The following is a 15,658-nucleotide window of genomic DNA, read 5'->3' on the forward strand; positions in this document are numbered from 1 at the left end:
CTGGGCTTCGAGGGGAATGTGCGGCTTTGTATTTATTGCTCACAGCCTTCGGGATCGGGTTTCCCAGCGCCGGCCCCACCCCGGGGCTCCAACCGCGGGCTCTGATCTGGTTGCTTTGGGTCATGGTGGGGGCGTGTCTAGACTACAGACAGGCGCCAGTGGTTGCTCCCAGAATAAGGACGCCAGGTACCCAAGGCCCTATCTAGACTAAAGCCAGGTTCCAGCCATGGATAAAGGGTGGCTTGTGAGGCTGAGCTACGAGACTGGCTGGGGGAGGGGAGCGCAGGACCGGCGTGCCAAGAAGTTAGCGCTTAGTATAATGGGGAGAAAAATCCCAGGCTTCATGTGTTATGTGGGTGCCCCACCACTGAACTACTACGCCCGCAGCCCCTCCCGGGTGTGTGTGTGTGTGTGTGTGTGTGTGTGTGTGTGTGTGTGTGTGTGTGGCGGTGGCGGCAGGGGATGGGTGACCTGATCTAAGGGATTTATTTGAGACAGGGTCTCACTATGTAGCCTTGGCAGGGCTCAGACGACTCACTATGTAGATCAGTCTGGCCTCAAACTCCCAGAGATTTTTCCTGCTCCTGCTCCTGCCTCTGGAGTTGAGCTAAGGGTTTTTTACATTAAGAAAAAAAAAATTGGCCGGTAGTGGTGGCACGCGCCTTTAGTCTTTTAATCTCTGAGTTCGAGGCCAGCCTGGTCTACAGAGCTAGCTGCAGCACAGCCAGGACTACACAGAGAAACCCCTGTCTTGAAACAAACAAACAAAACCAAAACAGATTTATTTTTATTACTCTAAACTATGTGTATGTGTGTAGACGTGAACAGGCCATTCACTTCTGGAGCTGACGGTATAGGCGGCTGTGGGCCACTGGACGTGGGGGTCGGGAATTAAGCTTGGCATCTCTGTAAAAACAGCACACACTCCTAACGGCTGGGCTGTTTTGCCAACCCTGTTTTTTGTTTTTGTTTTTTTCCAACGTAAGGTTTCTCTGTGTAGCCCTGGCTGCCCTGGAACTCTCTCTGTAGACCAGGATGGACTCAGAGGTTCACCAGGCCCAGATTATGGTTTTTGTTTTTTTTTTTTTAGAAAGGGTCTTATGTAGTAGTCCAGGCTAACCTTCTAAAGGAGAATATCCTTGAACAGATCCTCTTGTCTCATTTCCCAAATGCTGGGCGACAGGTGTGTGCTATTCTATTTACTCGACGTTGTAGGTTGAGACAGGGTCTCATACTGAACAACTCATCAGGCTTTCGAGGTGAGTGTGCCTCTTGGTCTGGTCCTCAACTCCAGATCCTCCTGCCTCAGCCTTCTTAGCGTGTGTGTGTGTGTGTGTGTGTGTGTGTGTGTGTCTGTGTGTGTGTGTCTGTGTGTGTGTGTGTGTGTGTGTGTGTGTGTGAGACAGGTGTGCCACAGGGCCAGCCATCTCCACTGGAAGAGGCAGTTTCTGTAAAAAGGATGGTGATTTATGATGGAGTCTTGAAGAGAAAGAGGGCTGAGTGTGACAGCGAATGCTGAGCGTGACAGCGCAAGCCTGTGACCCCAGCGTTGCGAGCCGCCCACAGGAAGACCTCAAGGTCATTGTCAGTTATGTAAGAAACCGAGGTGGCGGTGGTGGCGCGCGCCTCTAATCCCAGCACTCGGGAGGCAGAGGCAGTGGATCTCTGTGAGTCTGAGGCCAGTCTGGTCTACAAAGTGAGTTCCAGGAATAGCCAGGGCTGCACAGAGAAACCCTGTCTCAAAAACAAACGACAACAACAAAGAACATATGGTTTCGACTACTTCAGTTATACATTTAAATACATATATGTAATTTAAAAATCACACTCAATGTACGTGTGTTCCCACATGACAGCGTATGTGCAGAGGTCAGAGTGTCATGTATAGGAGTCAGCCTGGGATTGAACTCAGGATGTCAGGCTTGATGGCATGAACCTTTCACCCACTAAGCAAGCCATCCTGCCATCCCTTTCCATCTTATTTTTGGAGACAGGCTCCTTCTCTGAACCCAGAGCTCACTAACGCAGTCAGTTAGGCTAGCGGACCAGCAGGCTCCAGGGATCCTCCTTTCCAGCCTCCCACCACCGCGGTGTTACAGGAGGATGTCGCCACCACCGTGCATAGATTTTTACCCGGATACCGGGGTTCTGAAGTCAGGTTGTCATGCTGGCAAAGGAAGGTACACTTTACCCACGGAGCCATCTCCCCAGCCCCAAATGGGAACTCCGGGACCTCCCGAGTGCTGGGGTCACAGGTGTGCACCACCACACCCAGGAAAGGCAGTGCTGGGGTGGAACCCACGGCTCTGTGGAGGCTGGGCAAGCTCTCTGTGGCTCCTCCTGCGGCTGCAGTAAAGAAAATAAGTGCTGTCCCCGGACACCACCAATCTAGTGTCCAGAAACTCGAGACTCCAGAGTATGGCATGGGGCACCTGAGCAGGTTGGTGTCTTGTCTGACTCGGTCCCTGGGTGGCTGCCGGGGCCACACCACCAAAAGCGTACGTGTAGCCAGAAAAATAAACACTTTTTTTTCCTTTTTCTTTTTCTTTTTTTTTTTACTTATTTAAAAAGGCCTTGGTGGCAGGAATATAGTGTAAAAATCATTGGAAAAACTAAAAGGCATCGATACATATCCGAATATACTTTGTACATAAATTACATTTCCTTTAGTCTTTCTGAGTTGAGGTCCTGATTCGGCTCTGAGGTTTAATAATCAAGGGGACCTGGAAGGTGCGCGTTTAGTCCGGAATAGTCCACCATGTACACTGGCCACTGCTAGAGAGAGGGGGGACAGAGGGACCAGGTTAGGACTGCAGGTGACATGAAGGAACTCCCAGAATAAACTAGCTCGCTTTCCTTGAGGGAGAACTCCAATGCTACTTATGACGTAGCCACTGAGGCCCAGGGAGGGCAAGAGACCTCTCTGAGGTCACACAGGTACAGCCTGGGGGGGGGACGGGACCTGTGTTCCAGGGGTTCAACATGTGGATCGGACACACCAGCGAGGGCCGAGTGAGCAGGCGCAGTAAACACCATATGCCAGCTTCACCCTACAGACACTGTCCCACCACCTCTCGGGGGAAGGAGAACTCAATGATAAAAATGAAGGTAGCAGAAAATGCAAATTCTGGGCTTTTGGAAGTACCCAGGCCGGGCGGTGGTGGTGCACGCCTGTAATCCCAGCACTAGGGAGGCAAAGGCAGGTGGATCTCTGTGAGTTCGGGGCCAGCCTGGTCTACATTGCCAGTCCAGGACAGGCTTCAAAGCTACACAGAGAAACCTTGCCTTGAAAAACCAAAAAAAAAAAAAAAAAAAGTATCCAGAATGGAGTTGAAGGGGCACACAAAGGATCTAGAAATCCTAAAATCAGCCTCCCTTCTTTTCCTCCTTTCCTTTCTGTTGAGACAGTCTAATGTAACCCAGGCTAGCCTCAAATTTCTCATGTCCTGAGGCTGATCTTGACTTCTGATCCTCCTGCTTCTACCTCTCCAGTGCTGGGATTACAGACGTATGCCACCAGGTCCAGTTTATGCGATGCTGGGGATCTAGCCCTTCATGCACGCAAGGCAAGCATCCTGCTGACTGAGCCACACCCCCAGCCCCCTGGTTAGCAGTTTTCTTTTGAGGCGGAGTCTCATGTCGCCCAAGCTGGCCTTGAACCCCTGATCCTCCCCGTCTCCACTACTGGGACTACAGGCATAAGCCACCACACCCAGTGCTTTACATAGGTTTTCCTTTGAATCAGGCAAGGGGCCAAACTCAGCAACATGGCCGACAGATGACGGAGGTTGAGTTCTGTCATGTGACCGTCTACCCTCTGGCTCCCGCTGTCCTCAGTTACACACACCGCTGGTAACACCCACACTTCAAGCCCTGCGCCGATTGATTGATGGCACAGACCCCTCCGTCTATCTCGTGGGCAAAGCCAGTGGGTGCGCCTGCACCTCTGAGGTTGGTGGAGTCCCTCTCAGAGCCCAGTGCCTCCCGGTTCCTGGAGCTGTGGGCGGCCCTGCCCGAGGGTGGGGCACAGGCCACACAGAACTGGGGTGAAGTTCGGATCTGCGTGACTTTACCACGAGGGAGATCTGGTTGGTGGATGCCACAGACTCTGGGTTAGAGGATGAGGATGAAGAGGAGGAAGAGGAGGAGACCGAGTTGCCTTCCGAGACCCGCTTCCTCTTGCGCTTGGGAATGTCTTTGGCTGGTGGAAGAAACAGTTGCTGAGGCCGGATGCTGGGGGCCATTCTGTGCCGGCCTCCTGAACTCCCTGGAGAAAGCCCTTGCTTTTAGATTTTTAGTGGTTTCTTTCTTTCTTTCTTTCTTTCTCTTTCTTTCTTTCTTTCTTTCTTTCTTTCTTTCTTTCTTTCTTTCTTTCTTTCTTTCTTTCTTTCTTTCTTTCTTTCTCTCTCTCTCTCTCTCTCTCTCTCTCTCTCTCTCTCTCTCTCTCTCTCTCTCTCTCTCTTTCTTTCTTTCTTTCCTAGGCCCTTACTGGGGGATTCTAGGCAGGTGCTGTTCCTCTGAGCTAAAGCTACATCCGTTCACAGCATCCCAGGCTCCTCTGTGACTCTTTCTACCCACCAAGTGGCTGAGGCTCACTTGTCCAGCCTTAATCCCCAAGCAGGTCTAAGGACCAGGTGTCCCACTTCTGGCTCCTAGTCACCTGCCTGCCTTGCTGGTAAAAATACCCCCTCACCTACCCAACAGGCTCAGTACAGGGATCTGGCTCCCCCAGATCATTCGATCTTCAGCAGGGCTATCTTCCTATGACCTTCAAAGGCCCTAAGATCCTCTACCCACCTCCCACCAAAGTGTTCTGGTTTAGTTTGCTGAGACAGGGTCTCACGTAGTCTAGGCTGGCCTCCAAGTCACTGTGTAGCTGAACTTGGCCTTGATGCCTGATCCTCCTGCCTCCCCGCCCCCCTCCCCCCAGTCCCAGTCCCGGGATTAAAGGTGTGTGCCACTATACCCGATTTATGTAGTGCTAGGGAAATCATAACAGGACTTTGTGCATACTCTCCCACTGATCCACACCCAGCCTTACCTATTATTATTATTATTATTATTATTATTATTATTATTATTATTTTTAAGAAACATTTATTTATGTATGTGTATGTGGCACATGAATGGAGGTCAGAGGCCAGCTTGAAGGAGCTGCCTCAGTTTCTCCATCATGTGGGGTCTAGGGATTGAACTCAGGTCGTCAGGTTTAGCAGCAAGCACCTTTATCCCCTGAGCCACCCAAGGCCCGTGCCTGCCTTTTTTTATCTTTGAAGGCAACAGACTGGTCCCCGGGAGGCAGAAGGCTGGCCTCCCCGGCCTCTGACTCACCTGGCACCTTGGCATCATTGCAGACTTCTGCAAAAGGTCTGAAAAAGAGAGAAGCGAGGCCACAGTTAGGTGGTTCCCTCTCCTCACACGCTCCTTGGGATTCGGGACACCGACTCTCCATAGCTGAGATGTAGCGGTTGTGGCTGCAGCCAGGTCAGTCCACGCTATAGTTTTATACCCTGGGAGTGTTGCCCAATGGTCCACATGTTAATGTGTGTCTGCACACTAGACCTTGACGAGGTGGGGCCTAGTGGGTGGGATAGGTCATGGTGGTCGTGTCCTCAGTGGGGATCCTGGTGCCATTGCTTCCTCCTCCCTCCCTCCCTCTTCCTCCCTCTCCCTCTCCCTCTCTCCTTCCTCTCCTCTCTCTGCTCCCTGGCTCTCAGGAGGTAAGCAGCACCTTCCACCATGCATATATATGCTCCTACCAAAAACAGGCTCAAGTGACCAGGGCACAAAAACCCTGAAATGCTTTTCCTTTTGAGACGGGGCCTGGCTCTGTAGCCAAGGCTGGCCCATCCTCCTCCTCCTGCCTCTCGGTTACTGGGATTATAGAAAAACGTTGGCACACCATTGTCCCTCAAATCTTTTTTTTTCTCTTACTGTTTAAATCTGTTTTCATTACATTTATTTAATTGGTGCATGTATGTGTGCATGTGTGTCCAGTAGAGGTCAGAGGACGACTTGTGGGAGTCCAGTCAGCTCACTCCTTTGATGATGAGAGTCCCAGGAAACCTTACTGAGGTTGTCAGGCTTGGGGGCAAGCATCTTTACCTGCTGTGTGAATGTGTGTGTGCGCGCGTGTGTGCCGCTGCGCGTGCGCATGATGGTATGCATGTGTGTGGAGGGCATAGATCAATGCTGGGTGTCTTTCTCAGTTACCTTCCACATTATTTTTATTCTAAAGAATTATTTATTTAGCCAGGTGGTGGCGGTGCATGCCTTTAATCCCAGCACTCAGGAGGCAGAGGCAGGTGGATCTCTGTGAGTTTGAGGCCAGCCTGGTCTACAGAGCGAGCTCCAGGACAGGCACCAAAACTACACAGAGAAACCTTGTCTCAAAAAAACAAAACAAACAAACAAAAATTATTTATTTACTTACATGTGTGTATACAGGTGTGCAAGCCTGTGTGCACAGGAGGAGGCCAGAAGAGAGGGTACTGGGTGTCTTTCTTTACCGTTCTCCACCTATTCCTTGGAGGCACAGTCGCTCCCTGAAGCTGGCACTAGTGTTTTCTCACTAGGCCTGAAGCCAGCAAACTCCAGAGACCACCCTGTCTCAACCCTCCCCGTGGGGCCACAGGCATGCACGAGAAGCCCCACGTGTTACGTGGGCACCGAAATCTAAGCTCCAGCTCTCATGATTACGGAGCAAACATTTCTGCCTGCTGAGCCATCTCTCTAGCCTCTGGGTTATATTTTTAGGCAGAATTTCTCACTGATTTGGCTAGCCTGGAGGGCCAGTGTGCCCCAGGAATCCTCCTGCTTCTACCTTCCCTGTGGTGGGATTACAGGTGCGTGCTGTGGGTCCAGGAGACCCGAACCTAGGTCTTCATGCTTGTATGACAAACATTTTGCCCTAATTGTGACTTCTCCCCAGCTCCTACCTCAAACTTTAAAAATGATTTATTTTATTGTATGAGTTTCTGCATGCATGTGTGTATGTGTATGTGTACCATGTTTGTGCACAGTGTCCAAGGAAGTCAGAGGAAGGTATCGGATCCCCTGGAAATGGAATTAGGCATGGTTTGAGCTAGTATGTGGATGCTGAGAATGGAGCCTGGGTCCTCTGCAAGAGCAACAAGTACTCTAAACTGTTGAGCCATCTCTTCAGCCTTGTCCTACAACGTCTTGAGTACAGAGAGGATACTCAAGAAATTCTGAATTGTGGGCTGGGGTAAATTAGCTCAGGCCTGTAATCCCAGCATCTAGGAGGTGGAAGCAGGAATATTAGGAATTCAAGGTCAGCCTCGACTACATAGTGTGTTCCAGGCCAGCCTGGGCAACATGAGACTGTGTCTCAAAACAACAACAAAACATTGGAGTTGGTTTTCTGACTCAGGGTTCTCTCTCTCCGACCCCTGGCTGAGCCTGCTGATGGTGTCCTGGGCCAGGGTGGTACCCTCTCCTCCCCCACAGCTCTTGCCCTGTGGCACTCACTGGAGCTGGTTGATGATAACCATCCGTACATGCTCTCTGGCCTTCAGGATCTTCTCCAGCCGATGGATGTCGTAGGTGTTGGGGTTCCGGAAGGGGATGTCATCCGGGAGGCCTTTCACCTCCACGGCATCTGGGCTGTCCCGGATCAGTTTGTAAGGGACCAACACAGGCCGATTCAGTCCCAGGGCCTCTCCTAGAGAGCACAGGTCAGAACCAGAGAGAGATGCCCCCATGTCAAAAGGTGAAACACTCTAGGGAGAGGATCGTGACTCTGACAGCCCAACTCAGCAACCATCCCACCCCAGGGTCAGCATATTGATCATCCACATACGTTAGGATAGTTCACATTGATCACCCACGGGTTCCAGGACTACCTAGGAGACAGACACAGCTCTGGGCACATCTCTATGTGAGGAAGTTTCTAGATTGGGTTAACCCACTCTACATGAGGGTGGCACCATCTCAGAGGCTGGGATCCAGAACTGAATTAAAATGGACAAAGTGAGCTGGGCACCAGCATTGGTCTCTCTCTGCTCCCCGACTGCAGACGTGACCAACTGCCTCACGTCCTTGCCCTATGGACTAGTTTTAATCTGTGACCCAAAATAAACCCTACCTTCCTTAAGTGGGGTATGTTGTCACAGCAATTAGAAAAAAGTAACTACACAGAGAAACCCTGTCTCGAAAAACCAAAAAAAAAAAAGAAAAAAAAAAAAAAAAAAAAAAAAAAAAAAAAAAAAAAAAAAAAGAAAAAAGTAACTAACACATATGTCATCCGTCACCGTGGTCATGCAAGCTGCCCTGACGACCCACCCCGGCCACCCAGGGGCACTGACCGTATTTCTCATTGAAGAGCTCCTTCACCTGCTCCCGGAGGATCACCTTCTCCCCGAGCCTGTTGGCGTCATCCTCGTCTGCAGGGAGACAATCGGACTATAGGGCCGGCACACGCTGCTCCCGTGTGGCCCTGGCCTGCTGGGCAGACTCTCCAGAGACTGCCTTCTCTACTGAGGCCGCTGTGGTCTCATGAGTGTATCCACCCACTCACCTCCCATTCATCCATCTACATATCCACCCACTCACCTCCCATTCATCCATCCACACACCCACCACTCACCTCCTATTCATCCATCCACACACCCACCACTCACCTCCCATTCATCCATCCACACACCCACTCACTCACCTCCCATTCATCCACCCACACACCCACCACTCACCTCCCATTCATTCACCCACACACCCACCCACTCACCTCCCATTCATCCATCTACATACCAACTCATCCTTCCATCCACCTGAATTTTCCAAGCAGCACCTCTACCACAGGACAGGCACAGAGCACCCCAAGAGGAGCTAACAGTGTAGCAGATACTAGTTATAGCCCCCAGAAACAGTGTGACGGGACACTCTTTCAAACCCACTGCGTTAGCCTGAAAATTAACCATGTTTGTCTTAAGGAACACATGTGTGTATACATACACACACACACACACACACACACACACACACACACACACACACACACACACACACACGCTCGTAGAAGCCATGATATCTGGCTTGGCAGCAATGTTGGGCTGTTACGGTGCCCCATCTCAGGGTAAGGTTCAAGGGCCTGGACTGGCCGTGGCCTTTCCCCACCTGAGTGGACCAGGCTGCCTCCTGCAGGAAGCAGGGGCCGTTCTTAGGAGTCTGTGGTGTGCAGAGACGGCAAGTTACGAGGGACAAAAAGCCGTATCCTCCCTCCTGCCTATGGCTCGCACACTACTACCTCCCTTTTCATGGATAACAAGACTGAAAACAGGAACATAGAATAACCACCACCAAATCCAAGTCCATTGGCTTTTGTTTTCTGTTTTCAGCTGGGCCTCAATCTCGGGATCCTCCAGCCTCAGCTTTCCTAGTGCTGGTCATGTTCCCTACCACACCTGGAGTGGAAGATTTGTGGTTTTGTTTTTTTTAATTACATATATTTATGTATGAGCAAGTGCACAAGTGGAGGTCAGAGGTCAACTTGCAGGAGTTGGTTCTCGCCTTCCGCCATGCGGGTCCTGGAGATCGAACTCAGGTCATGAGGCTTGGCAGCACGCGCCTTACCCCTGAGCCATCTTTCCAGGCCCAGGGTTTTTGCTTTTTTAATTAATTCATTTTGTGTGTATATAGGAATACACGTGGATCGTGGCATTTCAAGTGGAGGTCATGCCGGGCAGTGGTGGCGCACGACTTTAACCCCAGCACTCGGGAGGCAGAGGCAGGCGGATCTCTGTGAGTTCGAGGCCAGCCTGGTCTACAGAGCGAGATCCAGGAAAGGTGCAAAGCTACACAGAGAAACCCTATCTGGAAAAAAACAAAAACAAACAAACAAAAAAGCTGGATGCAGACACCACACCTTCTCTGCTCTGCTCCCCTCTCCCTCCACCCCACCATTTTTCTCTCTCTCCAGGCCTGGCTCTCCCCCCCCCCCCCCCAATAAAGTTCTGAAAACTAACACTGGGTTCTTTTGTGACCGCGACCTTTCAGCGGTAACCAGTGCCGCCACCAGCGCCATTTATCATCCTTTCAAGTGGTCTTCAGAAGTTGATTTTTGTGTGTTTGTATTCACGCCTTTATGCCCGGGGAGCCCTTCCTCGGGACGCTTATCTTTGGAGAGGCTCTCCTTTGGAACTGGCCAAGTAGGTTAGGCTGGCTGGCTGGCTAGTGAGCACCAGGGATCTACTTGTCTCTGCTCCCCAGAGCTGGGACTATTTTTAGTGGATGCCACCCTAGCTGTCCTTTTTTCTGTGGGTGTGCCGATTTGCTGAATGACTCATCCCCTGAGCCCCTCTGCTTCGTACATTTACATAAGGGTTTCTGGAATCTTATAGAAAGTTCCAGGGCTCCCTCAACTTCATGAGGTGGCAGAGCCTCTTAATTATGAACCCGGGAACATAGGAAGTTCCTTTCCAGCCACATGTGGGGTGCAGGACTTGAGATCTTTAACCCATTCAGGTGCAGGGTGGGTCACAGTGGCCCTGGCTGAGTTTCCATAGACCAGGAAATGGTCAGGGCCTCCCAGACACCCTGTGGCTCCGTGGCCCCTTTTGGAATAAAGGAGGAAGCACAGCGCCAGATCTGGGCCCAGGAGTGGGACATCTGGCCACAGAGTCCTCTCTGCCCCACCCTGGCAGCGGTCAGCACCTCCCAGGAAGACAGGAAGGCAGGCAGTCATTACTGCAGCCATATTAACAGAGAGCATTAACGGAGGAAGCGTGGCTGGGGCTGGAATTGTGGCGTCTTGGGATACCGAGACAGGACAGTATTATTTCAGCTCTCCAGACCAAGACGGAGCTGGAAGGGCGGGAAGGGGGGAAGGCAGGAGGGCTGGAGCCAGGAAAATATCCCTCCAGCCTCAGGGAATCAAGTACAGAAGGGCAGAGGGGCCCTGAACGAATGGCCTCCAGACAGTAAGTCAACCTACCTCAAAACTGTAGATTGTCAGGTGCCTTATCCCAGACCACAGAGAGTAAGTCAGTTGTTAACTTGTCCAACATCACAGAGAATGAGTTAACTTATCTATGATCATACATAGTGAGCTAACTTGTCCGAGACTACCGAGTCAATTAACTCATGTAAGATCATAGATGTAAGTTAACTTACTTAACATCGAAGATCATAGTTCAGAAATGGTAAACTTGGTTCCTAAATGGGCAAATAAGACCATTCCCGCTGGGCGGTGGTGGCGCACGCCTTTAATCCCAGTACTCGGGAGGCAGAGGTAGGTGGATCTCTGTGAGTTCAAGGCCAGCCTGGGCTACCAAGTAAGTTCCAGGAAAGGCGCAAAGCTACACAGAGAAACCCTGTCTAAAAAAAAAAAAAAAAAAAAAAAAAGACCATTCCCTTGCCTTGCTCCTTGCTTGTCAAGATCAACCCCAGACTGGCTCCCAGGCCTGTCTCAGGTCCCCTTCTCCCCGAAGCTCTCCACAGTTTGAAGGTGACAGTAGATGGCATTAAGAAGGGCTTCTGCCACCTATGTGTGGCAGGCCCTTCTCCACAGCTGAGCATCTCAACCTGGGCCTCAGACGATGTGAGAGAAAATACTTTCCTCACTGATACACTGACGTTAGAAAAGATTTGCCAATCAACTTGCGTAGAAAATATTAAGTTGGCCGGCCTGGTGGTGGAACTCGGGAGGCAGAGGCAGGTGGATCTCTGTGAGTTCGAGGCCAGCCTGGGCTACAGAGTGAGTTCCTGACAGCAGAACTACACAGAGAAACCCTGTCTCCAATAACAACAACAACAAAAAGTGCTGGAGAGGTGGCTCAGTGGTTAAGAGCACTGGCTGCTCTTCCAGAGGACCCGGGTTCAATTCCCAGCACCCACGTGGCAGCTCACAACTATCTGTGACTCCAAGATCTGACACCCTTATACAAACATACAGGCAGGCAAAACACCAGCACACCTAAAAATAAATAAATAAATAATAAATAAATAAATTATAAATAAATAAATAATTTTAAAAAGCAAGCAAAAATTAAGTTATATAAAAGTAAAATTCAGCTAAAGGAGTACTGCCAGACCAAAACATAAAACACATTTAATTGCTCCAGGTGTAACTGGGCCAGGGGTGGAGGGGAACAAGGGGACACGGGACAGGACAGGGACAGGGACAGGACGGGGACAGGGACGGACTGGAAAGCAATTTAGAGATGAACGTGAGCGTAAGAATACGAAGTGATAGCTTAAACCTACATAAAGCCACAAGAGATTTCTGTTCTGGGTTTCTCTTTGGGAGCACGCTATTATTAAAGAGTTTTAATTTTTTTCCCCCTCTTATTCTCCAAGTGATTGGAATAAATTCTCACTGGGGTGGGGTGGGGCTTAATCTGCCATAACGATTTCTTGAAATTGAACCTGAACTGGGAAGTCGATGGTGAGGTGTCCTAGATTAAACTGGGGCTGCTGAGAATTTGGCTCTAGCTCCCTGGGGTGCTCAGGTTTCTGGGCAGCAGGGACCCAGCACACAAAGGCTCCCCAGGCATGCTGTCCGCAAGGTCTAATCCTGGCTGGAGATCCAGCCTTTCTGACCCTCTGAGACCCACCTGGCCTTGGCTGTGGGCTCCAGGTTGGAGAGAAGGCAATCCTTCCTGGGTTGTTTTTGTTTTCCAAGACAGGGTTTCTCTGTTTATTCCTGCTGTCCTGGAGCTAGATCTGTAGACCGGGCTGGCCTTGAACTCAGAGAGATCCACCTGCCTCTGCCTCTGCCTCCCGAGTGCTGGGATTTAAAGGCATGAACTGCCACCGCTCCGCTAGTTCTTCCTGTTTTATAGATAAGGACACTGATGCTCAAAAGAGCTGAACCTGGCTTGCTGGAGTCACACAAGAAGCTGGCAGCTGTGCTCTGCCTGTGGGGACCCCAATGCGCCCATTTTTTTCCTTGAGAGTGTGCTGAAGCTGCACCTGGGGTCAGAGGAAACAATGATGACGATACATGTGTGTGCGCCAAGTGTCTGTGGGTGTCTGCGGTGGCCAGAAGCGAGCACGGGATCTTTTGGTGCTGGAGTTACAGGCACCTGTGAGCCACCCGATATGGTTGCTAAGCAGTGACCTCAGGCCTTCTGGAAAAGCAGCCAACACACGTAACCTCTGAGTCATCGCTCAAGTCCTTATTGTTCAGTTTTAAGACAAGGTCTCTTATAGCCCAGGCTAGTCCCAAGCTTCCTATGTAACTGAAGCTGGCCTTGAACTCCTTCCAGAAGCTAGGATAACAGACAGATGTCCATCGTGACACCCTGTGACTGGCTGTTTGGAAGGATAACAGACAGATGTCCATCATGACATCGTAGAGGAGGAAGTGACTGGCTGTTTGGAAGCTCATAACGGGACAGAAAAGGGAAGTGGGACCGGTCCTGTCAGGTACTATGATGTCGGAACAGCTCTTCTCATCCTCCTTTGCAGCAAACCCTACAGGGAATATTCTTCTTTGGTAAGTGGCTGACTACCTAACCTCGGCTTGAATGCCTCCAGTGACGGGGAGTTCATTACCTCCAAAGCCCCCCCCCCCCATAGATCCACAGATCCAGGCTTTGAGACAAAGTCACCTCCATCTTCCATCTCTTTCACCACCTTCTTCACGGCCACTCCATCCCCTTCTAGATCTTAATTCCTCTCTCTCTCTGGGCCCACCACCTGGGACCAGCTTTACCTTCTCTGCATTCTACCCACCCCAGCCGGAAGCATGGCTACCAGAAAAGGCAAATCTGACATCATTTGGAAAACAAAACTCTGATGCCTGATGCCTGAAAATAAAACCCAAACCACACCACACCAGACCCGGCCGCATGGACCTGTATAACCCCAGCTACTTGGGAGGAAGAGGAGGAGGAGGACTGTAAATTCAAGGCCAGCCTGGACTACATAATGAGACACTGTCAAAGACAGACAGCTGGATGGATGGGCAGACATATAGACAGACAGACAGCTGGCTAGGGATGTAACTCTATTGGTAGAGTGCTTGCCTAGCATGCATGAAGCCCTGGGTTGCATGCCCAGAACTGCACAAAACGGCATTGTATAGAGAGGACAGACCTGTAATTCCAGCACTTTGGAAGTCGCGTGGAGGCTGGAGGGTCAGAGTTCAAGGTCATCCTTGATGCCCAGCAAGTTCAAGGCCAGCCTGGGTTACCTGGGACACTTTGTTTCAAACAATAACAAACCTAAGAGTGGGAAGGCTGGGTTCACAGCTTCCTCCTCACCCCGACCTGGAGAATGTCACCTCCCCAGGCTGGCAGCTACACCCTACCCTCCAGATGTGAGTGATTGGTCACTGGGAAGAAAGACTCCACCTGTAGGTAGCCACTGTCTGGATTTGTGGAAACCAATCTGTACCCATTTTTGGAGGACCTCCACTGTGCTCACTGTTCACATGTGTGTATAGATCCCTCTTCCTCCCTGCCCCCACAATACACTTATTATTCTCTCTCTTAGAAACTCTCAGTGTTCCGGCCAGTCCTCTGGGATGATGCCTCCAACAGTCCTTCCCCACAGGGACCTCTGCTCCCCAGCCGGGGGACCCTTCCCGACAGAAGGGAGTGCACCTGCTCCCAGCACCTTTCTTGACGCAAGCTAAACTCAGATGAGAAAATGCCTCTCCCAGATTGCCTGTAGGACATCTTCTTAATCAGTGATTGATGCGGGAGGGCACAGACCCCTCGTGGGTGGGACCACCCCTGGGCACGTAGTTGTGGGGTGTATAAGAAAGCAAGCTGAGCAAGGCACGAGGAATATGCCAGTAAGCAGCTCCCTGCCATGGCCTCTGCATCAGCTCCTGCCTCCAGGTTTCTGCTCTGACTTCCCTCAGTGGCACTGTGAGTTCTAAGCTGAAATAAACCCTTTCTTCCCCAAGGTGTTTTTGATCGTGGTGTTTTTATCACAGCAACCGAAACCCTCAGACAAGAGTGGACCAGTCTGACAGAGTGGTACATGTCTGTAATTCCAGCACTGTGACGTGTGGGCAGGGGGATCCTAAGTTTAAGAAGATTCTCAGCTAAACGTCAAGTTCCTTCTGGCCTGGTCTATAATGAGACACCGCCTTAAAACACAAACTGTTATGGGCTGGGGGTGGGGTGTAGAGAGACGGCCCAGCGGTTAACAGTGATGGTTGATCTTGCAGAAGACCAGGGTTCGGTTCCCAGCACCCACACAGTGGTCCACAACCATCTATAACTCCAGTTCCCTGACCTCCACAGACACGAGGCACACACATACAGGGAAAACAGTCAGACACGCAGGACCTGGAGCCAGCCAAACAACTCAGCAGGTAGACGCTTGCCTCTAAGCCTGAAGACCTGAATATGTACGTACATGCGCACGCGCACACACACACACTCACTCACTCACTCACACACACTCCACATACACTCACACACTCAAAATCCTAACACCAAACCGAAAAACAAACCCCAACAAGTGAACCAGTTTCAAACTGGGAGTTTAAAAAGATTGTTGACCGGACCCATGTGATTGCACACAGTGGCCATGAGGGGGCGACAAAGAGGCACTCAGCAGGATCAGGTTTAATTTAGCACAGGGGATGGGGGTAGGGGGTAAGTTCAACCCGGATCCTGCCCAAAGCGGGGTAAGACCTCCTTTCAGATCTCAGCCAGGCCACGCAAATGCTCTGTGACTG

General features: G+C 50.9%; 1 protein-coding gene across 18 annotated transcripts in view; it reads right to left on the reverse strand.

Moving 5' to 3' along the window:
* Nucleotides 1-2,557: 2,557 nt before the first annotated feature.
* Nucleotides 2,558-15,658, reverse strand: part of Gtf2ird1 (GTF2I repeat domain containing 1) — a 103,982-nt gene continuing 90,881 nt past the window's right edge. For 9 of the 18 annotated variants that reach the window (XM_042267646.2, XM_016002333.3, XM_076561001.1 and 6 more), the window contains 4 exons: nt 8,328-8,405; nt 7,492-7,684; nt 5,332-5,369; nt 3,717-4,267 (listed from right to left, as the gene is read on the reverse strand). In XM_042267646.2, coding sequence (XP_042123580.2) covers nt 3,909-4,267; nt 5,332-5,369; nt 7,492-7,684; nt 8,328-8,405 — 668 coding nt within the window. In that variant the 3' untranslated portion in view covers nt 3,717-3,908. Of the gene's footprint in view, nt 2,776-3,716; nt 4,268-5,331; nt 5,370-7,491; nt 7,685-8,327; nt 8,406-15,658 lie in introns of those variants that run through there. The other 9 variants (XM_076561002.1, XM_076560999.1, XM_042267649.2 and 6 more) reach the window with 3 other exon arrangements.

The sequence above is a fragment of the Peromyscus maniculatus genome, chromosome 23, assembly GCF_049852395.1.
Source record: "Peromyscus maniculatus bairdii isolate BWxNUB_F1_BW_parent chromosome 23, HU_Pman_BW_mat_3.1, whole genome shotgun sequence".
NCBI lineage: Eukaryota > Metazoa > Chordata > Mammalia > Rodentia > Cricetidae > Peromyscus > Peromyscus maniculatus.